The 25072-nt window shown below is 38.6% G+C and overlaps 1 protein-coding gene across 6 annotated transcripts in view; it reads right to left on the bottom strand.

The window, feature by feature from the left end:
• Positions 1-25072, bottom strand: part of PLXNB2 (plexin B2) — a 251032-nt gene that overhangs the window by 20217 nt on the left and 205743 nt on the right. For all 6 annotated transcript variants that reach the window (XM_071552525.1, XM_071552524.1, XM_071552528.1 and 3 more), the window contains 11 exons: positions 12272-12408; positions 11466-11633; positions 9750-9858; positions 7814-8041; positions 7164-7340; positions 6569-6708; positions 5416-5516; positions 3024-3253; positions 1879-2060; positions 1088-1154; positions 829-975 (listed from right to left, as the gene is read on the bottom strand). In XM_071552525.1, coding sequence (XP_071408626.1) covers positions 829-975; positions 1088-1154; positions 1879-2060; positions 3024-3253; positions 5416-5516; positions 6569-6708; positions 7164-7340; positions 7814-8041; positions 9750-9858; positions 11466-11633; positions 12272-12408 — 1686 coding nt within the window. The remainder of the gene's footprint in view (positions 1-828; positions 976-1087; positions 1155-1878; positions 2061-3023; positions 3254-5415; positions 5517-6568; positions 6709-7163; positions 7341-7813; positions 8042-9749; positions 9859-11465; positions 11634-12271; positions 12409-25072) is intronic.

The following is a 25072-nucleotide window of genomic DNA, read 5'->3' as shown; positions in this document are numbered from 1 at the left end:
GTGAATCTGTGTTCCAGAGTATGGTTGAAAAAGTGGTGGAAATTTCTGGCAGTGAACAGAATTAAGTCAAAGTAGAACTCATAATAGAAGAGAACTGGACCATGGCACTGGTGATCAGATTCAGGGGGTGGTCAAGCTCAGAGGGGGAGCTCCCTTGGCAGGAATGTCCACCTCATCCCACTTGAGGCATGTAACATGGGTCTCCAGAACTGCCTATAGAGGCAGCTTCCTCTCAACGCTGTAGGGAATTATTTCCCTAAGCGGAAATAAACCCCTTTTAATACCAGTTGGGCTGCCCATGTTCAAGAGAGTTTGACTCACATAGGAACAAATGCAGAAAGAAGTTCATAAAGTGTTCTGGAGATTGCAGAGTCATCTCACAGGACTGCAGAGGAGCTCATCATAGTATAATAATAGAATGATCTCTAAAATTATGTTTGATATGCTGACCAGCAGCAATTACAAGAGAGAAAGACAACCTGAAGTTCAAGCATAATGGTAGTGCAAGAATTCTGCAAAAACCAATTGCCAGTGAATTTAGATGGGAAAAGGGGAGGAGCCAAACACCCTGACCACTGTCCAGGCAGACTGGATATTATAAAAAGGATTGATTGAAATGCATTCCACAGTGGCAGGATTTGAATTTTTATCTTAGAAGATACTTGATAGTTCTGTTTTCCTTCTTGGATCTTCTTTTGGTCATCGATAGTCCTGCCTATGACCAGAATTTCTATGCAGTTCACAGCAGTCTAGAAAACTATGTACAGACTTGACACTATAGGATTTAATTTTAAAAAAATTAAAATCTATTAGTCATGTTTCACTTACCAACTGTGTATACTCTACATCATCTCCCAGTAAGCCTGTGTCATTCAATGTATACTTGGCTTTCTTTAGTACAGCATCCACTGGACCTTTTTCTACCTGGTGTTTGATAGCCTTAAACAACTTATAAAGAGGCTCCCCAGCATTGTCCTGTTTAAAGAAAAGGACATGAAATTAAGCAAAACCAAAAGATATACTCAATGTATGTTTAAGTATTACTGATTAAAAAAAAACCCAACTGGCAACAGACTTCAACTCTTACCTTGAGGTACTGATATAAACAAATAGACATCCAGTTAGACAACATTCTCTCAACAACAGTTTCAGACCTGAAAAAAACCCAAACAACCAATCCTGAGTATGGGAAAGATACTTAATGGCAAGATTATAAAGAAAAACATTGCTTGCTTGAAATATATTTTTACATGTTTAACTGCATGCACTCTCCTAATGTAATGATTTCCCTGTAGAGTCTTGAAAGCATATACTTGCTTTAGGATAAGTGCTTTATATTGCTCATCATTCCTGGGTACCTCCAGCTCACTGCTGAAAAGCATACATCCTTTATGCAAAATATTAAACTGTGTCTATGCTGTAAGAGCTAAAATATTAACCCAGTTGTGCAGTTACTGGGAAATAACCTACAGATTACAAAGCTACAACGTAAACAGACCAAGGTCTATTGTAACTTATTTGAGAAAAACACTTGGTTAAAACACTAGAGCAAGCCCTCACTGAATGCACAATACAAGCTGACTATGTGTGCTCATTACAGAGATGATGGAATTTGGAATGAAGTTAGATTAAAAAGTAAATTAAATGTTCAGTATGATATTTTAAAGTAAGGTAGGTGTTTCTACACTGCTGTATTTGAATAAGGAAATCTGTGGCCAGCAGTCCTGCCTGTGCCTTCCACAGCTGCTTTTGGTGGGCTTGTCTTCCAAGCTATTTCTGACTTTCTGGATAGCTGGCATTTTAATATAGTCACATTGCAAAAGAAACACATTTACAGAAAACCAAAGACCTACAGAAAATAATGACAATCATTCAGACCTTCTTAGCATCAGCTTTGGGTTTTTGGCCACAACATACTGCTCCATCAGTTCTAAGAACAGTGTCCTCATGATGTCAGTATAGTATTCTAGTTTTCCATGTAAAGCAACTGTCAGCAAAGATGCAAAATAAACCTTAGCTCGAGCAGAGAACTCCCTTTGGTTTTCCAGCGTGTGAATAAACTGAAAGAGAAAACAAGTATATAATCAAGTCAGATGACTGAAGAACCTCAACACTTGTCTGCACTAAAAAGACAAGCAATATTATTCTCCTAAGTGCAGAATGGAAAAGTTTTCAGAAGTTTGAAAAAACTATTTATAAGAAAATGTTGCCTAGAATTCTTTTCTAGAGACACATAATGTACTGGACTGACCCAAGGAATGCTTATATACTTAACTAAAACCTTATCTAAAATGGATGCTTTAATTAAATGAAAAACAGTGTTCATGACAATTTTTAAAAAGAGAAAATCAACTCTTCTCTCCCCCAAATTCCCAGGCCTTTCATGTCAAATTACAAAGACACTAATATAAGTACACGTGGGAATGTGCTTTCATCTGCCATAAACTCTAATACTACCATTAACTAGCTCAGCATTGGAGTCTCATTAAAAAAAAAAAAGAGAAAAAGTTAGAAGCCTAAATCTATATTTAGGTGTCTGACAATGAGCCTCATTTTTTGAGAGTGAGCAATTAGAAGTCCCTTCAGAACTGCTGTGAGCATGTCAGTTTTGATGAATAGGTCACTAGAGGAGCCTCTGTCTCTCTGGGGCAAATAATCAGCAGATGGCTGCTTGCAGGTGACTCCCATGAGAAGCTAGGATTGGAATCAGCACTCTCTTAAAAGGCTAAAACAAACTTGTAACACCAGCTTTTATGTCAGATTGGGTAATACGCATTTTCCTACAGCCACTGCAATGTTGACTAACTCCACACTGTTATGACTGGGCAGAGAAATAGGATCTTGCCTCTCAGTCCCACCAGAAAGCTCTGGCTTGATGCCACATATCTGCAGTGGTAGTCTGGAAACAGAATGATAAGAAAACAGCTTATTTTTAATAATTTTGGTTGAGTTTGCAAACCTACTGTCTTTCATACACAGTTATGCCTAGTTAAGAGACAAGGTGAATCTACTTCAGTACTCACATTAATGAGAAATGATTTGCTATTGAGAAGGTTGGAGAACTGGTACAAAGCCTGCTCCACAGTCTGGCGCCTGGCCTCAGGAATATCCAGCTTCCCTGTAATCATCACATCCTTCTCTCCGTCTTTGGAGGGCAAGAAGAAGACCCTGTCTGTATAGGTTTTGTAGTCCAGTACTGGAATTCCAGCTTCATTAATATCATTTGTCTGATCCTCCATCTCTATCATTAGATCTGCAATATGCAACGCAGTTTAAATATTAATTTAAAAAAACCTGCAGATTTTTTAGGTAACACAATCTCTTTGTGAGCCTTCTAACAGAGAAAAAGTAACTCAGCATTAAAACATCTTATTTCATCTCACATTTTCTCTTGCTATTTTTACCAATTATTCTGTTAACTATGACCACAGCTAATCCTATGGTGACATGAGGATAACTGCCTTTAGCACTGATGGTTTCCTTGTTGTTGCCTATCTGAAAAAGGGCCTTAATGGGCATCTCAGTGAGTGCATGCAAATGAATGTAGGACTGTAGCACAGAAACAAAAAAAGATATTGCAATATTTTTTTTGTTTGTTTGACTGTTTTGTTTTGGCTTGGGTTTTTTTCCCAATCTGCATCCTCTGAGTCTGGGTAGTTATGAAAGTTCTTTTAAAACAACCAATGAAAGAAAGGTTTAAAACATAAAGCAAGCTAATTTAATTTAATTAAAAGGAAAGGGATAGCAAGAAGGAAGCAGGTTAAATGGTTCATTGAAATTGATGGAAACATTTCTGAGGGACTCAAAAGATCTGAATTTCTTCAAAGGGACAAAAATTAGGGAATCATCTTTTGGAGCAGCTATTCTAGCTGAAGGCTTTCCAATTACCCAATATTGCTGATTGACTAGAATACCCTGTTAATTAATTTAGTGACCTATTGTCTCAGGAGTTTTATTGCTCTTATTCATTCATTTACCTCTTTATTTTATAGCATTCAGGAAAGCTGGGGCAGAAAGCATTTTCTGGTTTCCCTCTTTGTGGTATTAGCACTTTCTTTCTTATGTCCCTTTCCTTGGCTACCTTTGGTCCTGTCTATTTAGACCGTCTGCACTTCATGCTGTTGACACTACAGTTTCATAGTATGGAACCAGAATGCATTTTGATTTCAGTGTTTCATTTAACTGTCAGTCAAGGTGGACATAGTTTAGGAATTGGATTACTCCTTGGATGTGCATTCTACTTCTCCAATGTTTGTACTTTGTGGACTTTCAGCCCAACAGGCAGCAGGAATTTGTAGCCCCCTACTCTCACTCTAGCAAGAGAAAGGTATGAAGTGCCATGGAAGAAGTGGAGAGAGGAAGGGAGGACCTTGATAGGTCCTCTCACAGTTCAAAAAGCAGCTTGAAATGAAGCCCATTTGGGAATAGTTCTTGATTCAAACATTTGCTTCTAGTTTGTGTCCAGAACCTGGAAGGAGTTGGTTTTCCAGAAAAAGCAAGCTGGTACAAGTAAAGAACATCCTGTCCCAGAAATGCCAGAAAAAACTCCACTGGGGCTGAGGTCTCCGGCATGGCTGAAATCTTTGAGATACCCTACGTTTCTTAAATTAATTTCCAAGTCTAACCTGAAATTACTCTTTTATTCAATTCTGCTCTTTAGCCACTGTCAACGTGAAATAATGTTTTCTCTTTAGAGACAAAATGTGGGTATTTTTTAATAGAGATTATTTCAACATGACCCAACAGCAAGTATAATTTGCTATGTTTACACTCAGATGCCTAATTTAAGCATGCAATGAGTAGTTCAACATGTAAAATTGCTGAGCCTTCACACCTCCTGCTACCTTCCCTAGGACAATGCCTCTGCATTTACAGAGAACAATTAGTTAGGTCCTCAAATCAAGCTTAGGATTTTCACATGAAATACAAGGCAAAATGCTTATTCTTTTCTGTGAACTTACCAAATTATCCCTTTGTATGTTAATTGCTGCAAATAAATTTTACAGTTCTCAAAACAATTGTAATGTGCATACTTTCCACTTACAGTCATTGTGCTAAATAGTAAGTGCATGGTTAGTCACTATAAAATATTCTTATCTTCTTATCAATGACCATTCACATTACTGGCTATAAGTAACCTGTATCTTAACTAGTTTCAATTCCCAGTTTCTAACTCTGTGCTTCCTTTAGACTAAAAATATCAGTTTCTTTTAATAACCTCAGCTACCTATATTATTTTTCTTCTTTCATGTATAACAGCAAAATATCTGCTCTATGTCAATGTCATTACTGAAAACTACTAAGATCTACTAATTATTTGTTCCCAAAAGACAGTTTTAACAAGCTAGCTCCATTCCTTTAGTCTGCCTTCTGATTGCAAAAGAGGATGCATAGCAGTGAAAATATCTGTCATACCTGTGAATTCTTTCTTGCACCGGTCTCTGACACTCTCCTCCAGGCCTTCAAGCTGTGATTTAATTTTTTCATACTCCCGTTCTGCTTGCTGGCTCTTGCGTCTTTATGAAATAAAAGTAATATTTTTAAAAAGTTACAAATTGCAAAAGTAAACAATTTGGAACAGCTCTGAGAGGGAAGCCAAAGGAGCAGAGGAAATTTTCCTGGCTTTGATTTTTTTAAAAGAACAGCAAAAAGGGAATAGAGGAGAAAAACAGAAACAGTGGCAGAAGTCTTCATTCCATGTAAATCAACTTGGCACCATCATGGGCTGGCTGCTTTAAAGCACACTTGGGCCAATGATTTAAAATCCAATAAGAAATAGCTAAAAATGCCTTCAATCACCTACCATGTAAAGAAACTCAGTTTGTATGCATTGAACAAAGATTGCTTGCAACATGTCCTGAACTGGCTCTAAGCCACTCAGGAGTGTATCTGGAATTGAACTGAGAAGGCTGACAGAGATCCACAAGAACATCAGAGCTGTACAGCACATACTTCAGCTGTACTGATATGCACTGTAAGAGTGAAATCCACCTCTTTCTGAGGGACAGTATGAGGTCCTCATTACAAACCTGAAAATTGGACTAAATAGATCTTAAGTGAAATACAGGCATAGTTCTAGCCCTTTATGAAGCATGGATTTCACTATTAATCATGCAGTTTGTGTGTGGGTAATACTTATCTCAGCTGGAAAAGCCAAAATGACCCCTTAGTCAAATCCATCCAGCTCAGACCTACAGAGCTGACTGAGGCAGCATAAATGCTGATGGGTATGTAGACAAAATAAGTTATCTCTTTGACAAGTTGCACTTTGGCTGCTATTTCAAAAAGGTATGTGTGCAACTCAGTCTGCAATTTTGTACTTGGGAAGCCTGGGACCAATTGTTGTGTTTATATATAAAGGATGGACTGGGCTGACTGACAGCAAGGAATTTGTTGTGCGTGAGAGGAATAAATTGGCGCTCATACATATTTCCAGCTGTAACTCCCTTTCTTAACTCTGCAGCTCATAAAAAAAGATGAAGAATATTTCTGTAGACTGAGCTGAAAACAATTAGGTAGTACCTTGAAAGCTTTAGGACAACAAAAACTCCTAATTAAAGGAACTTACCTGTAACAGATGATAGAAATGCCAATTATTGCTATCATAGGAATAAGTACCAGTGGCAAAATAAGATTCAGTGGGATATCAGTCACACGTGTATCATATTCTACCCTTCCAAGGATCCATTCCCGGAGTCCAAATTTCACCTAATTGGATAAACAGACATTTGTCTCAAAAAGTGCAAATGGATGGTGGTCCATTTCTCAGTTGCATTCTAAATTCTTAGCAATGCCCACAAGTGAATTTCTAGCTCAACCTGCCAAACAAAGGAAGCATTTCTGAATATTTTACACTGAATCTGGGTCATTAGCACTTTATTCCATGACGTAATTTAATTTTGCTCAGCAGAGAAAGAAAAATCCACAGAATGTCTAGCTACAGTTTTACATTCCTATGTAATGAAGGTAGAAGGCATTTGGCAGCTTGGGACTGCTCTTCATATGTTACATCTTTCATGCAGCAGGCAGAAGCCGGAGGAAGAAAGAACTGCAAGGAGTTTCTTCATGGTACTACAACAACTTTGGAGAACAAATTACTTCAACTAAGAAGCATTGTACCAGTGTCACACATGACACTAAATTCTATAGAAAAGGTAACCTACAATGAATTCAGGAAGATTGTTGATGGTGTCTCTCTTCTGCCGCTTTTTTGGTTGAGGTTGTACTTCTGGTGGCTCACAGTATAAGTCCGTTTCAGTCAGAGTTTTTATGTTGCAAGGCTCGTCACCCACAAAAGCCTGAGCCTCATCTATCGTCATAGCTTTGTTCAAGTTACTGCCCTAAACAGAAAATAAAAGGCCAAGTCATCATCACAAAGTCTTGGGAGACAAGAAATCTTGAGTTGTAACTTTCCACTTGGATCACTTTTAGCAGGAGCAATTTGCACTACAGCCTACAGAACAGCAGAATGATAGGGGATTATGTGATTTTTCTGCTTTCCCTGTGTGAAATGAGATGTACCTTCCAGTTCCTGGAAGGTCTACTGGGAGAGGGCATTTTCAAATTCTGGGCTCAGCAGGAGGGGTCGTCCCTGGCACCCACAAAGTGTGGCTAAAAAGACAGTAACTCAACCCTGAGAAGGGGTGGGGAGAGGAAAGGGGAGCTGTCATTGTTCATCATCTAGCAGAGGAAAGGGACTTCACCAAGCATTTGGAGCATGACACCAAATAACTGTCAAGGCTTTGAGAAAGGAAGGAAAAATTCCATACAAGCTTCAAGGACAAAATGAGCAACTAACTCTTGACAAGTTTACCTTTGCATTAATAAGTTTATTGACTTGTTTTTTGATGCCATCTGTGAAGTTTTCAAAGGTTGGGTCTGCAACATAAGCAAAGGAGTGGCTCTCATTTCTTACAACCAACTCATAATGATCCATTAGAATAACAGTAGTAATGTTGTAGTTTTCTGGGTCTTCCAGTATTGGTGGGGAAGAAAATACCACCGTGGTTTCATTGAGTCTTGTAACAAGCTTTCCAGAAAACTGTAAGAAATAAGACAAGAAGAATATGCACATTTCAGAGTCTGATGTGTTCCTGTACATAAGTGTTGATAACTTTAGATCACAGAAATAAAAGCACTGGATTTATATCCTCTCCATACAGCAAAAATAACATAGTATAAGGTATTTTCCAAATAGAAAATGAAACAAATTTTTGATGTGAATAAATCATTGATTCATTATGTTCTAGCAGCTGCCTGCAGTAAAAGCTTAGGCTACAGATCAGTTTCCATTGCTTCCAAATTAGATGGCTCCTTAGCACACAGGACTGACACCATTAAGTTCCTCTCAGATTAAGAAGTTAACATGTCACCTTTAATCCTGATCATCTCCTGTACCATTAAGCATCTCTGGTAGATTCTTTTCTACTCACACTGTATAATACCTCACTGAAATTCAGTAAAATTCTAAGTGAATTTCTGGGATAAAATTTACCAGTTGTCAGTCAGCTGTTGCTCAGGGTAACAACTCCATTCTCCTGTCTTCCATCCCCAATTTCACAAATTTTTACCCTGACACTCTTTCACTAACATCAGCCATAGTCAACAACACTCACAGGGGTCCTCAACATTTAGTGTATCACCACCTCCATTTCTCACTTTGCAACTCAACATTTGCTTCTCCCCAACATTTCTGATGTTGCCATATAAATGAAAGCAAAACAAAAGGTTAGAAAAGCTTTTGGTTGTAACCTAGGATGTGTGCTGTATGTAATGCTGACTTAAGCTAACAGGCTGAACATACATAAGAAGAGGGATAAGAAATGTTGATAAACACTGTCAAGAATGCTAAATAGATTGTTCTGGCAGTCAAGGTTATCAAGATAACTACCTCTTGCAGTTTATGGCCTAACAAATGTAGGCAGTTTTCATCTTAAAAATCTGTATGGATAGGGTTCTAATGGATCCAAATCTAGCAGGTTTTGGTATACTTTAAAAGCTGAATCATTCATATACTACAAAACATGCATATTAGCAACATTTTATGGATCACAGACAGTCTTAAACTGAAGTGCCAGCCTCAGAAAAAGTCTTACAACATTCCTTCTGGAAGATCACTTTTTAAATCCTAAATCATGTCTTTAAATTGTGATCTTCATTAGAAGAATGGGAAATTGAGACTATTGGTAATGTCAGTTCTTCTTAACATGAGACACAAGAAGGATTTTTTTTTAAATGTTATTTTTCACAACTCTTCGTGAACCTCCTACAGGTAGAATATGCATGAAGCAAGAAAGAAAAGACTTGGTTCACTGAGATGTGAGAAAAATAGAAGGCACTGACTGTGCAAAGTTGAGTACTCTGCATTGTCTATATTGGTTCCTGTTTCAGGCAGATCTCTAAAGTTTACAGGGGGAGAAGAAGGAGAAAAATAAAGAAAAATCAAACACTTTCAAATTCTGAAATACATCCACTTTATCATTCTAAACCTAATTCTTCTATCCTTATTCATAGTGAATGAAAGCAATTTTAAAGCAAAAGTTGGAAAGGTACAAGTGAGTATAAGTTAAGACAGTAGGAAAGTCAAGATCTTCTCTCACAGAAACCCTGAACAGATTCAGAAATTTGCTCAAACCTTATTTCACTCCAGGCTCAGTGAAGTCCAGTGGACAAACTTTAAAGCAGTTTTTAAACAAATTATATGCTGTGCATCCAGTGTGATGCCTTTTGAGGAAAAGAAAAAAAATTACCCTTTTTTGATTGATCTTCCCTGCTTCTGGACGCTCTGCATATACCACCAATAGGAAATTCTGGATTAGCTCAAAACCGGTTCCAGTTACTGTAATATTTCTCCCTCCACTGAAAGGCAGAATTAAAAAGAAGTCAAGTCATTGGCAAACTACCACAGGTATACATGGCTTCATCCCGCACTGCTACTACTTCCACTGAAAAAACCCCAATATATAATGCCTATATGACAATTAGATATCCTACAAAAAGGTCTTCTGTTAAAGCTATTGATGACCACAGCATTTAAAACCAGCAAACCAACTTAAAACTCATTTTAAAACAGCAGTTTTAAAAACTAAAAAAGTACAAATTGCTTTGCCAGTGTTTTTGGCTTTTCATTGATGCCAATTTTGTGCGTTTTACCTCTCCAATATTATTAAAATCACTCTGCCTACCATAATTACACAGAGACAAAGAGGAGAGTATATTTTCCACAGATCTGTAGGGACCTGGCTTCTCTATTCCCTTTCCTTTACAACACATTGTTTAAAAAGTAATACATTCACGTAAGAAGAAGAATGCACGCAAGTTGCCAGTAGGAATTAAAGTCATTGAAGTAACATGGCTTTAGAGGAACAGCAAACCTCAAAGCAATCCATAAAAGTAGGCTTCAGTTTATACAGAGAAAAAAAAAAAGTAGTTTAAATTCCATGGGATAAATCATGATTGACCTACCAAAGACAAATTCTAGGCCCCCGAAATCACACAAACCAAAAATGAAAAGCATACGTTAAAAACGAATCTTATTTTGTACAAGTGACTACTCAATATTCAAGGAGACAGGTATTAATATCTCCAATAGAAGTCACAGCAAAATTTATTTTTAATATTCTTTTTGTTAGGTCATGTTGTTACACGTCTTTTTACTGAAAGTGGAAACATCATGATTTGCCTCTGCTAACTGTATCCCACTAAGCAGAAAGACGAGAACATTGGGGAACAGCAGAGACCAACATGAATCAGGGTCATGTTTGTCCCTGTATTGGTTGCAGAATGACCTTCAAAACCAGAGGTATGCTTCAAGGACTTTTATGCAGATGATTTGTCACATTGCTATAAAAACAAGACATTTCTTTGGTTTCCTAATTACTGCTAGGTGAGCTTTTTTTCAGAAGGAACAGCTACCAGATGGGGTGTTAGTGAGTACCACCACAGAACAGAGCATACTTTCTAAAAATATCATTGAACCTTGGTCTAGATTTCCTAAAAACATATTTTTCTTCCCTTAGGAGACAAAGATGATATGCCATAACTGTCCTCTGTTCTCAGCATACTTACTGAAAGCTAAACAAAAGAACTGTTAAAAACCTTTACATTAGAAACTTTTTATGTAGAATATCCTAGTAGGATAAAGATTTGTAACTAATGTAAAGATCATTTTTATGACATGCTGAAATGCTTCAAACATCTTTCTTTGAGACATCTTAATTTAAAAGAAGCTCATTGCCTTTTCTGCTTTCAAGATTGGCCTTTGAAATGGGATTAAAATTTGGAGGTAAAAGGAATACTTTCAAACATCAGTTGCAGTTAAGATCACAAACCCAACGTACCTAAATGTGTGCATGTCTAGAGTACAAGAGTTTATTTCAAACAGTTCCATATGTAATAGGTTTATTACATATTAAACATATTTTAACCCAATTGTGTAAATGAAGTTATGACAAACATTTCCTTACCTGCTGAAGCTATTTACTGGCAGGAATTTGGTGACAGTAGGATTCCCACTGTATGTAAATAGCTTTGGTACACTAATTGTTGTGCCCCCATAGTTCATTATGACTGGAACAGATTCAACCTTGTTGTTAGATCCTGTAATGCAAACGATCTCATCTCCAAATTCAGTGCTAGATTGGAGAAGAAAAAGAAGAGGAAACATCTTCTGTTACTAATATTACAGAGGTTTGTATTCTTTTATTGTAGTGCCACAGAATAACAAAAACGATTTTTGTCAGGCACTGAGTAGTTACAAGGGGAAACAACACTTTCTTCAGATCACTTAGGCTTTTTAAAAAAGACATAGGATATGATAATGAATAGTGTACAAACACAGGAACAATGCAATGTCAGCACAATTAGTGTACTACTTTTTTCTGAGGAAAGAGAAGGGCAGCAATTAATAAAAGGAAAAAGAAGGAAAAAGAACAAGCCAAAGGGCACTAGAAGATTAAGATTTTATACAGAACCACTGAGGAGACACCAAGTGAAAGCATGGGTGAGTTTGAAGCAGCCAGTGAAGCAGAGAAAGCCAAAGCAGCAGAAACCTTTGGATATCTAAATTCTCCCAGTTGGGGTGTTTTTACAGTTCCTTCTTCCAGTTGGAGCCCCTGAGTGACTTTCTGTCTGCATATTACAGGCAGAATTCCATTGCATGGGATGAGTAATGAAGAGATGGACAACGGATTTGTTTAATTTCTGAAGGCCAGAAAAGTTTGGTGCTTTGTTAGGATACAGCTCTGTATTGCTAATTATTCAGTCTACGTACACATTGCAAGGCTGGCTACCAACTGAAACTTGAACATCCTTCTTGGAACCAGTGGCCAGGTTTATACCAGTGATGGTAAGTGTGGTTCCACCTGCTTGTGGACCACTTTCAGGTCTTATTTGAGTAGGATGAGGCTCCTGCAAAGAGAAGATGGTCAAATTAAATTGAGATAATTAAAATAAAATTTAAACCAATTTATTTGGTTTAATAGCTAAACTAAGTTTAATATTCCTCCCTGAAAAATAATAAAATTAATGACAGACAATTTTTCTAAAATAAAACAAAATCTTTCAGTATTCATGCTGAAGGAAGAAGTAACAGATGATGTGATTGCACATTTTTCCTTTACTGTATTTTGTGAGGCTTTATACAAGCTTCAATTCCCTTTTCACAAAATGTACAGTTGGCTATCATTAAGTTTGTGAGATCTTCCTGTTGGATTTCCTGGTTTCATACTTACTTTAAGATGTTTCTCTGCCTTGCGGCTGAGACTACCTACACCTTTCCTACATCCTGTGTCAGCTACAGGAAACAAAGAGTATGGCTTTCAAAGCTTGTACTGAACAGAAGGAATATGAAAATTCTTATTATTTCATAAGGCTCTTGATTGTGGTAAAACCATTACACTGTTCTTGAGCAATGAGCTTGCAAAGAAAGGAATCAGAAAATGCTCAACCTTTCCTTATGCACCTAGAACCTTGGAGTAGGTTCCCTAAAACCAATAAAAACAAGTAGACACGCTTCGAATTGTTATGAAATTTTTTTGATATTTAAATTTTTCAAATAAGTTCCCTCCTTTTGTTCTCAATTCAGTCTTTGTTTCCATGATTATATTCTGGGAGCTACGACAAGTATTGTAAATTAACAGTAAGGGCTTTTCATGAACAGCATGATTTAATTACTTCATTGCTAAGTAGTTTCTGCTTCCAGTTGAGAAAACATCCTTATTCAGGACCACACTGAAGCTGCTGAATCAAGAGGATGACTGCAGCCTAGCAAGCCGCTTGACGGGGGTTACCAGCTGCCCTGGTGGGCGCTGCCCCCGAGCCCCACGCCCCCCCAGGCCTGCAGACGTGCCACAGCCCTCGCGCCGCCCGGGCTGCAGCTGCTGTGCTTGCAGGCAGCACAGTGGACCTGCAGAGCCCCTGCCATGGGTGTTGCACACACACAGAGGATGTCAGGTCCAAGTGTGTGGCTGGTGCCTTAGGCTGGGGCATTGCCACGAGGTATCCTAATTCTGCGCTTGCTGAAACATACCAGATCAAGAGCTTAGGGAGGCTGTGAGTAGGTAATGTCCTTTCTGATGTGTAACTGTGCTGCTTCACCCATTTTAGAACACAGCTTTTCTTGAATGAGTCCAATAAGCAATATGCTTATTTTCCAGTCTCATGCGAAGGACAGCTGTTCTCCTCCTCCTCTTCACTAATCTTGCTAAAATAGCTGACTAATAATAAAGTTCAGGCTTGGGGGCTATTCCATATGAAGTATTTGCAAATAAAGAAGGAGTGGAGAAGTTTGAAAACTTCCCTTGCTGATGAGGGTTTCCCCGATCACCATCACACAGATCCTAAACCTCACTCCAAAGAGAAAAGCCCTGCTGAGAAACAGAAAGCAACATGCCCATCCTCTTACCAATCATGCAGAAAACCCTTTCTCTCATGTCGTTTTGCTCAGGCACAGATTGCCATCTCTGTGACAGCTTACAGCTACAAAACCAAGGGCCCACCAAATGGCAGGGAGGAAAAGGACTGATATACTACACTTCAGTTCAAAGCTCAGTGAGTCATCAACAGGTTTTTAACAAGCAGCAGGAATCCATAAAAATGCATCCAATTGACCTCATGGTTACTTTACAAATTTATTTTATTGAAGCTCAGACATTACAGAAACGTGGAGAACTCATATATACTCTGCTTGTTTTATACGTTCATGTCTGAGCAACTTCCCTCTGAAGGAATCCATCATGGTTCAGCACACTTCACAAATCCACAATGACAACTGTAATTTGCTTTCCAGTCATTGAGCTTTAGGAATATGTTTTAACTAATTGGGTGTCAATTGCTTTTCTTCCCTGAGAGAAATCTGTTTGCAAACTCTTCACTCCTCAAGAGCAAGCTTGTGACTACTCTCCTGCACTAACCTTTGATTTAGCATTAATTTAATACATCACTCAGGTTACAAGATTTTATATAGCAAAGTCACTCAAAATAATTTTAAAGCATTTTAAAAGCTCATTTAGGTCTGCATAACCCTCTCTGTGCATCCTCATATTTGGATTTAATTGCTTGCTGATTTAAGCTAAATTGAAACAAGTCATGCCAGGGTAAATAAAAAGTTGTAGGGGGTCAGTTCTAAAAATCACATTTGAAGTTTAAATTAACATAAGTCTAGATATGCAATTCACAGAAAAACTCATTTGTGCTTTTTTGTAACAATTTTGTTGCCAAAAAATTACTGTATATAAATATGTTGTCAATTAAGAGTTTATAAAAATGTATCAAATATTTCAAGCATAACCTTACCACACGGACAGAAAACCGTATCTTTTATTAAGTTCAAATGAGATCTTAGTTGCTACAAATGGTTAAACAAGTTGGACCTTTATATTACCCATAGTAAGAATCCGCAGCAATGATTAGATGATTAGCTGCATAACATGTCTAGGATAGCTTTCAGATGGAAGTATTGATAAAGAATCAGTATGGACAAATCTGTTCTCCCTGAACCTCTGAAAATGTTGCCTCTTTCCTAAGTACTACTTTCACTGAAAGACTAGCCTCCATGGACAGACTTAGGAAACAAAGGAACAAGAATGGGATTCTGAAGCATTATGCAACACTATTCTCTGTAACCTCAGCATAACAAATGAAAGGAAGCTTGCTAAGAACTTCACCTAGACAGTCATATTCCTTTCTTCCAGCAAAAATGTGACATATTTTTCCTGTTACAGCTCAGCTGGGTTATTTGATGGGTGCCTTTGGCAGGTTGTCAGTTGTGTCTCTTGCCAAGCACCAGTAAATATGGAGTGAGCCACAAACTTGAAGTCGAACCATCCAGCATCATTTTCTGTGGGGTACCTATTAGTGGTGACCAGCATTTGCCTCCCTAGGAACAGGGATGCATTGGTAACAACTAGCAAAGTTATCTCTGAATAACACAACTGTAAGGGGGATGTGAAACAAGTATGTGTTCGTTTTCTCCAGAAACTGTTGTGTTCTTTTTTTTTTCTGTTTTGTTTGAAAGACTCCAACTCTACTGGAATTTAAAGCCCAGCTATACCAAACAGCAGAACTAGTCACCCACCCCTCATAGATCCATGATGCAGATGTATCTTGGTTGCACTTCAGGCTGAATGGAAAACTGGGGTCAAGAACCACTCTTGGAGGTAACACAGACAGCAGACAAAGAGGAGGTGGAATAGTTATGGTTAACCCTTATTTTGTCTTTAATTGCTGATCTTGCAGCAGTCCCTCAAAGGACTATTATTTTAAGAGAGTTTAGTTCAAAATATTCATATTTAATGCATTTAAAGTAATTTTGCAAATACCAAGAGCTCTCCAGAGAACAAATACCATGGATGCCTCATAAAGATGATCTAATAAGGAAAAGCTGAATGATGCTTTGTGTGCAGAGGAATTCTTCAGCATGACTGATAAGACAAAGCATTATATAGTAACACTTTGTTACAGTAAACATGGCAGGAATATTATTTTATTAATTTTAACTTGCTGTTTTCTGTTTCCCTTTCACTTCCTCTTAAGGACCTGCCAGAAGAAATAAACAGCAGAAAAAATTATCCAGAATTTTAACAATTTTAGTAATAATTTTTGTTGCAAAAACACTGTGCTATGAGCAAGTTTTAGTGCTCTTCATGGATGGCTCAAAGAACAAAGCTCCGCTGGCTGACCTGGCGGTCTTCTTGAGAGTACCAGTAAAGAAAAAAAAAATTGAGTTGTACAAATGCTCCACCAAAAAGCATTTTTCAAAAATGAAATCACATAGATAGGATCAGGAGGTGAGTGATATTTCACTGAATGCCAAGATAAATCAAATAAATGCCATCAGTGGTGGTACAAGCCTTCAACAAGAATTGTGTTATGTAAGGAGAAGGTAGCCCCTTCCCACAGCACTCACATGGACAGACAGGTTCAGACCCTTGGAAAGTGGCAGGTCTAGTTTTGCCTGACACACTCCTATGCAGTCTGGCAAATTTGGACCTAACCCACAGCTCTGTGTTGCTTACCACAACCCTACATGAGATTCCTTCTCCTTGGAGATGAAAATGAGGGGCAAAGGGTGAATTCTTCACTTCAAATCTTGTTTGAGGGATAATAAAAGTGCTGCTTGTACCAAGAGGCAAACCCCTTTAATTTGAACTCAACCCCGAGCAATACAGAATGTTGAACCATTACAAACAGCACCGACAAGCTTCTGACCTCAATGCTGCAAGATCAGTGATGCCACCTTTTCCAAATCCCTTTGAGGATTTCTTCTCTCCTTGTTTCTGTTCCTTTCTCATTTCAGTCTCTGAATCACAAGTACACCTGCTGTCATGATGAATATCCCACTTTTTCTATTTCAGCCCTCCGCACTTTGAGATCTTTCTTGGTTCTGTCAGAAGACACCCAGTGGAAGTCACACTTTCTATAACATCACTATGAAATCACACCACAATGCTCAGTGCAATTACGATGTTAAACAGAACATTTGAACATGTGTTCTGTATGGAATTTGCAGCAGTCTTGTAATAATTCTGGAAAACATCAGCCCTTGTGAGGACTTGGTAATACTTCATTTCTCATGGATGCGATGCAGTAAAATTTAAACAACCTTACAAATGCTAATTTAACCCTTGTTTTATAACTCTTTAAAGTGTAGAAAATAATTCAAACATATTTCAGTTTTTTCTTATTTTGCTTGAAATAGAGGAATATTCTTTCAGATCTATACTTCTTTTATCACCAGGAAAATATTGTTCACATCTTCCAGGTAGTTTAATGTTTGAGCATAAATATTTTCTGCAGTAGCAGCCTGCCTTGTTATGTGGGATTTTTGACAGTAGTTTAAAAAAGCCTGTTTCAATGTCTGTCAGCTGTTCAGTGGCCTGTTTTTTGATGAGTGTGGTAAGCCATATCCCAGCAGAGGGAATTCATGCTACCACGACTCCCCACTGCCTTACGCGCTCACGATTATACCCTGTGTTTGCACGAAGTGGATTTGCAGTTTTGATAAAATGTATGCAAATCCACAGCTATGTTATTTAGACTAAAATTCAGTAGAATAGTTCAGTTGGGAGCGACTTACAATCATTATTTATTCCAACTTGTTAAGAGATATAACTTGCTCCCTTCTGTATGATTTATACTGAAGAAATAATTCGATCTGGACAGGATTTCTTGCTTGTAGGTCTGAGGAGATTGGAGCTTTTTAGCCATGGGAAATATGAGCACCAAGCATATTTTACACATGAACCTTCCTTAAATCCTACCTAGGTGTAATAATACTGAGCTAGAGATCTCAAAGTCCACCTGCAACCCAGCTTTCTGATGTACTAGACTGCTGGGTAAGTATTCCCAAACTGATAAGCAGTTTTCCTAGTGCTTTGATAACCACAGGACAGCTTTGTTGGAAGGATAATAATGCTACAAATAGGTTACCTCTAGTGCTTTTAGACCTGTGGTTCATGCCCATCCTGTTGATACAGTTTACCTGGAAGCAGTGGTTATCTGCTCCAGGCAGGGAGACAATGACACCTTCTAAGTCCTCGTACATTGCTTATGGTATATAACATTCAAATAATGCTAGTATGTTTGGTAGAAAATTCATTTATTCTCTTTGTAATGCCAGTAAATTCCCTTATGTGGCATTTGCATTCCTGTATGTTACCGTCTTATTTTTGCTTCATCAGATCCAAAAAGATTCAAAGAAAAATACTGACAAAAGAGCTTCAAGTGGCCCAAAAACATATGACTTCCCACTCAGGCCATTTTCCAGTGTCCTGTTTTCTTCATGACAGCCAGAAGTCTCCTTCTTGTTTGCTTTGTTTGTATCTTTTGCTCCCTACTTAAAAATCTCTTCACTGAAATGCAGATATACTTTTCATTGTAGTTTCATGCTTTCTGCATGCTAGAGGGTAAATTATCTTCATGTCTGTTCCACTTATAATCATATTTAAATGTGAACTTGCTTATATTAGCAGTGTACATGACTGCTGCTCTTACACAGCTACTGTAGATGCTTGAGCATCTGCATTTAGCTCTTACATTTTTCATCCTGTTTATTAATCTAGAATGAACTTTTAAATTTTTAATATTTTATGGGTAGCAATTAGTCTTTTTGCAGAGTTAGGAAGGTGATCTCTTATTTCTTCAGGTTTTTTTATTACAATTCTAGCAAAAAAATACCTTTTGTAGTCTGAAAATGCTTTCAGAGATCTCCCAGCACTTTAGATCTCTGTAACCTGCTGGTGCCAAATCAAAGCCCAGCTTTAAGCTGGCTAGCAGTAGGGTTATTTCTATTCTTCATTTATTCTTATTTTTCCTTCCTGGTTCTTTGCATTTTTCTTTGCAATTAAAGATATGCAGGTGTAAAGGAGAACCACTCCCTCACCCTCTTTTTCACTCACCCATCTTGCATCTGGGATCTGATTTTCCAGGTGGAGTCATGTTCTTTTTCACTTGTTTTGCTTGCTCTGCAGCTTTCCTGATCTGCGCAGTCCAGCCAACTTGCACAGTATCCAAGAACAAGAGGAGTGCACCCCTACAGAGCATCGCCTAAGTTCTGCAGAACTTCTTTTTCCATTTCTCTACATTTCCACTTGTCTGTCACTGAGCATGACCTCCCCTATAAAAAGTTTCATTTTCCCAGAAGAATTCCTGGGTACGACTATGTAAATAAGGATACTATCTAGTACAGTATCCATCTGTGGTAAGGAGTTTCTAGCCCAAGAACAATACCATTGAGATAAAATTAGTTGCCCTTTATCCTCCATTAATGCAGCAAATCAAAGAGAGAAACAACTAGCCACCAAGGAGGCTACTGGTGGATCACAAGGCGGCCCATAAATTCAAAAACAGTTGGAAGGCACAGAGAAGGGAAGCCTAACAGAGTTGCAAGGAAACCTTGGCATGAAATCTATGCTTCAGAGGGGGATGCTGAAGAAAACAAACCTGTGCCAGACCACAAGCAGAGAGACAATTGGGAAGGGAAAAGAGGATGGTGTCAGAGCATATCCCCATGATGCTGTGAGAGATGCCAGCTGCAGCACAAGGGGAAGTAAGCAACAGATGGATGTGTTCAAACGGACATGATGGGCCGCAAATAGTGAAACCACCTAAGCTCCCTTCTGTCAACTGTAGACAGTGACCTCCAGTTGGGGGTTTGCCTTTGATGCAAGTGCACATCTTCACAAGAAAAAAATGGGTTCTTGTGCTTCCAGGCACACAGAGAACAGAGATGCTGTTTCAAGGACAGTGCACACAGACATGGATAAGATTTTCACAAATATGCAGACCATGTTATTGCTCTGCATTGGTCTTATCCATCCTTTCCTTAATAAGTAACTCTTTCCTCTCCACATCCTGGGCCCAGCTGCAGTAAGTTCTGGCTCTTGAAACAGGTCTGTAAAACAACTAATTTGTTACCAAAAATACCTGCCTCACACTGAAAGCCAAATTATTCTGCCAAGTCTGGTATATTATGCACACAAAAATTAAAGGTAACCAGAGGAGCTAAATTAAGCTTCTGAATGTGGAACTCCAGTCATTAGGAACTGCTCTTTCCCCCTCCAATTCCCTCCTTTCTCAGACTTAAAGGAGCCTGTTTCTTGTTTCTCCAGACAAGCCACCCACTCACAGGATATTCAACCAGAGAATTTTCATTTCACATTCTTGGCAACCTGGTGTTTACCACAGTGGCTGACCTGACCCACCAACTTGCCTCATCATCGCATCCATAACACAAGCCAGTTCCTGGGTTATTTCTGTAACAGCAGAGGGATGAGCTGAGTGCTCCCTTTCTGGGGGTGCTTTGTCCACACTTCACACCATGTAAGCTGATCAATCACTTCCAGGCACTCCAGGTGCCCAGGCAGAGCATTTGCTTGGCAATGCGCATTATGTATTGGCTGTTGTGTATGGAACCCTTATGCAAAGGGCTGGTATTTTAAACAACTAATTTTTTGGACTGAAAGCAGCATCTTTTCCTTATGAGGCAAACACCACATGATTTTCTGAAAAGACCATAGAGCTTTGATGACAGGGCTGATGGAGAAATGGAAGCATGCATGACTGGAAAGTCTGCACTATCACAAAGCCAGTGTTTACTGGCAGCTTTCAAGAACAATCATGAGTACTGGATAGTGCAATATGGGATATATTTAAGTACATAACTCAGATGATAGAGACTTAAGAATAGTAACATCCATATGAATAAGGGCCAACTTTGCTAAAACTCTCACCTAGCAAGGAGTTCTCCTGTTCCCTATGAAGGCTGGCACACAAACAAGACGTACTCCAGGACTCAAGAATAAAATAAGATCCTCTGGAAGCAATTCCAGACTGCTGCAGATGTGTGGTTTATCAGCATCAATCATAGTGGCAACAAGCATGTAATAACCCTCCACAAAAAAACCACCCAAGGTCTCCAGCTACAGTGTAAAATGAATGTGTTGAGGTAAAGACTCATGGAGAAAAATCAAGGAGTGAGCTAAAATCCTCCACAAAAGCCTGGTGAGAATTCCCAGAGCAATTGCTTCAAACATCAAGAAGCAAAGCAGAATTCAGATGCAGAGAAGAGGAAACTGCCAAGGCAGGAGTAGATTAAGGTGAAAGAGTGTACCTTGTTAATGTAACTGTGCTGTTCATTTCACATTCAAACTTCCAGTATGGTGAATAGTCACATTCATGTTTGTTTTCAGATCAGAGTCTAATTTTTCCTTCATTTTCCTTTTTATTCATCTCATGTTGTTTAGGTACACAGACATCCTGATTTACAAGAAGTCATTATTTCCAAGCCAGTCCTAAACTGCCTTCAGCACCTCAGAAATGTATTACACTTTTCCAAAGTTCTACCTCTAATTTCACCATCTTAGATTTATTTGAGCTTTCTGAAACCATGTAGTCTTTTTAACCTGTGCAGCCTAAAAGTCACAGAATTCTCTGATAAACAGATGCTGGAGATGCCAGAACCAGCAGCAAGTTCTCATCCTGGTGGCTTGAGTCTGAAGAAGAGATGTTCTGAGAAAGGAGTCAGTGATTGTATGGAATCAGCAAATCTGGGCCATATACCTCAGCAGAGCTTAACTCCTTTCTTTGAGATTGCTTCTCACTGCCATAGTAATGAGCAAATCAGATGTTAATAACAAAGGAAAAAGCAGAACTGGCCTTTAACCATGTTACTGCTTTACCTGCTTAGAGACCAGCCAAGCTGTCAGTACTCCAGATGTACCACATAGTTGGATATTAAAATTTAGCATATCTTCATTTCTATTTCACTAAACAGGAGAATGGTTATTGCCTGATCCTGCTTATAGTGAAACCACAGAAATGTCAGTAGATGACTGGGTTATCAGAGTTTAATTTCACTGGAATGATTGGACTAGAACTTCACTCAAGTTGGATAGAGAAATTGTGATGGGTAGGTAGAAACACAGCTTTCTTTCCCTATTATGCAGCAAATACAGATCAGGTGTTCACTGCATACCACAGGCACCTGTGAACCAGGGCACTTTTGTTCAGAAATTATTTTGAAACCATAGCTTCCCTTTTAACTGGATTTTTGACCTATTTATTGGAGGTCTGGTGCATTCCTCAGTTCTGAAACGCTCTGTGCTGGCAGACGGGGCAGAAGCATGACTCTGAACCCCAAGTTGTTCTGAGTATTGGTCCTCATCAGTCCATCTTTAAAAATAAAATCTCATCCTTCAGACTGTGTGTCAACAAGATCAAACAGTACTACCTACAGAATCATTGAACGGTTTGGATTGAAAGAGACCTTCAAAGATCATCTAGTCCAAGCCCCCTGCTAGGGGGCAGGGACATCTTTCCCTAGATCAGCTTTCTCAAAAGCCCCATTCAGTCTGGCCTTGAACACCTCCAATCATGGAGCAGATACAGCTTCTCTGGGTAATTTTTTTAATGACTTACCACTCGCCTTAAAAAAAAATTCTTCCCTATATCTGATATACTTGATAAGTGACTGTGGTAGATGCTAGTCATGTGTACAAGGCTGAGACCATGGATAGTATGATGACACCTCTGGTATACACAGACACACCAGGCTGAACATCTGCAATGTTTCCTTGTGCACTGCTTGTGCACTTTGGCCCCATGATGTCACACAATGCATTTAGAATGATTACTATTAAAGCTGAAGTTATTCTGCTTCAGCTGATCAGAGCACACAGTAAAAGCAGTGATAGTCATCAGCAGAAGGGTAGGCAGCCAATGTCCCAAAGAAAAGGGGAAATTAACAAGAGAAAATGTATTTTAGGAAGGCTCATGGAAAAAAGAATATTTTCTTTCCTTTGTATATAGTGAATAGGTTTTAAACAAAGCACAGATTTTGCATGTCTGCTGAAAGAAACCACCAAAGAACTGCTTTAAAACAGCACTGAAACAAGACTGCAGCTTTAAAGACAACATGAAGTGATGCAACTGTCTGCTCTGACTGTCTGTTCTCATGCCAAAAGCATTTGTGTCACACTCACAGAGGTGTATGTCAATGTGATGCTCCTGTCCCAACTTCAATGCTACTGCAGTCTGCAGTTGGCTTCATTTTCTTGTGGAATAAAGAGAAATGAAACTAGAAACCAGTATCATCAGTTTTAAGGTGTGAATTGTATTACTTGTCATTTCTTTGCATTGTAAACAAGGTCCCTAAGGAAAGACTTTTGCAGTAAATAAAAATTATCAGCAGTTAGCTCAGGCATCTGGTTTTTCAGTAAGCTCAACACAGGCAGAGAGAAGCACACAGGGACTCTTGGGCTTGCAGGAAAGCATCCACCTGGATGATGCCTGTGCACAGCAGCTTCTCCTAGTGCTTTGCTGATGGGCAATTAAGAATCTTTCCCTGACATAGACAAAAGCAGTGGCTACCTATCTCCCCTCTGAGATGGGCTGAGCAGGGAATCACACCAGAACAATTCCACAGACACACTTTGAATCCTACATGTGGGCTTCAGATTACATTTCAACACACTGCAGAGCAACTTCATGTGCTTTCCATGCAAACCATGAGAGAATCGTTACACACACATGCAAAACATACCCCACACACAGATTCATATAAAAATCTCACTTCGTGTAGGGTTTACTGTCATAGTGTCTGTCCTAGAGATCACAAACATACACACAGCAGATTATTTCATTGTTCTCCAGTTAAGATGATGAGATGTACAAAGAAAGACTTAATCATAACCTACATTTCCACAGAAGAACAGACGACATATTCAAACAAAAAAGGTGAGGGTTTTTTTGCAGAGAGAGGAGGTATTTGCTTGGAAATTACAGGAAACCCACTTCTAGCCTGTTTTGTAAAAACAAGAATATCCACTTCTCGGTTATCAGTGTCATTCTTGACTTATTCCCACTGCATATTGCCAACTCCTTTCCTTCCTTCTCACAACGTATCAAGAATTAAAGAGACAGAAGTTTAAATAAGGGAGAAGATAAAAGCCTAACTCAGCACTTATGTTTTATAGTTTTACAGTTTATAGGTGTAATTTTAAGTATCAATATGAGGATACTAACACAGGCTCTTACAAATTTTGAAGACTTCATAGATACATATCTGTATACTTGCTGCTAAAATCACAGGCTAGATCAACTATAAGCTAGGGCCACATTTAGAGTAAAGCAATTAAGATAGAAATTAAATTCTCCTTCACAGTTTGGTAGTTTTGGCCTAGGTAGGCCTTAATTTTAGTCAGGTTTAGATTAGGCCTCAGTTTTAGTAGGCCTAGACAGTGTTATGTAGATTAGAAGGGACAAGCATCACCTGACTTAAGCAACTAAAGAGATATTTCATATCATCTGATGTCAAAACAGTTATAAAAGGGAGCGAGGGAGGTGCCTTTGTCTTTCTTCCCTGACTGGGAAGGACGTGTATGTTGTTCTGGGCAGCCAGGTCTCACTGCTGCTCATCACTACTTTCACAGCTGGTTTGGTTAAAGAAAGTAAACGTGTTGTTGTTTTTTTCTCTTCTCTCGCGGGTGTCTCTTGGGAGGTGTCTTTTGTGGTTGGGGTGGTGGAATCTGTATTATTGAGTGGGCAACTAAGTGGGAAGTTACTGTTTCTTTTTACCTTTGTATATATGTGTTATAGTTTACTTTTAATTTTCGCTCTTTCTATAAACCAGTTAAGTTTAAGTTTTGGAGTGTTTTTTCTTGTCCCTTTTCTTGGCAGAGGAAGGGAGCTTGATTGTTTTAGTTTATGCTTGGCATTTTGCCAAAGTTTTAAACCAAAACACAGTCACACTGAAAACAAAGCACATGTGTTATATGAACACACATCATGCAATCTGTGGCTCTGCATACCATACTTTTGAATGAAATAAATTATTAAAGAAATTAATGTAACTTCATTACTTATTCTTCAGCTGCTCTGCATCCACTCTTCTAATCAAGAACATTGGCTTGACTAAATATGGTGATTAAAATGCTGCACCGTGTGTCTAGAGAATATCCAGTTTTTCCCAATTCAATAGTGACACTTAAGAGATATTATGTCACTACTGAATAAGTTTCTTACAGTTGTTTTTCTACCAGATCTTTTTAACATAAATGGCAGACAATATCATCCT

This window comes from Pithys albifrons, chromosome 3 (assembly GCF_047495875.1).
Source record: "Pithys albifrons albifrons isolate INPA30051 chromosome 3, PitAlb_v1, whole genome shotgun sequence".
NCBI lineage: Eukaryota > Metazoa > Chordata > Aves > Passeriformes > Thamnophilidae > Pithys > Pithys albifrons.
Note: the sequence above shows the minus strand (reverse complement) of the source record. Positions and strands in the feature narration are given on the sequence as shown.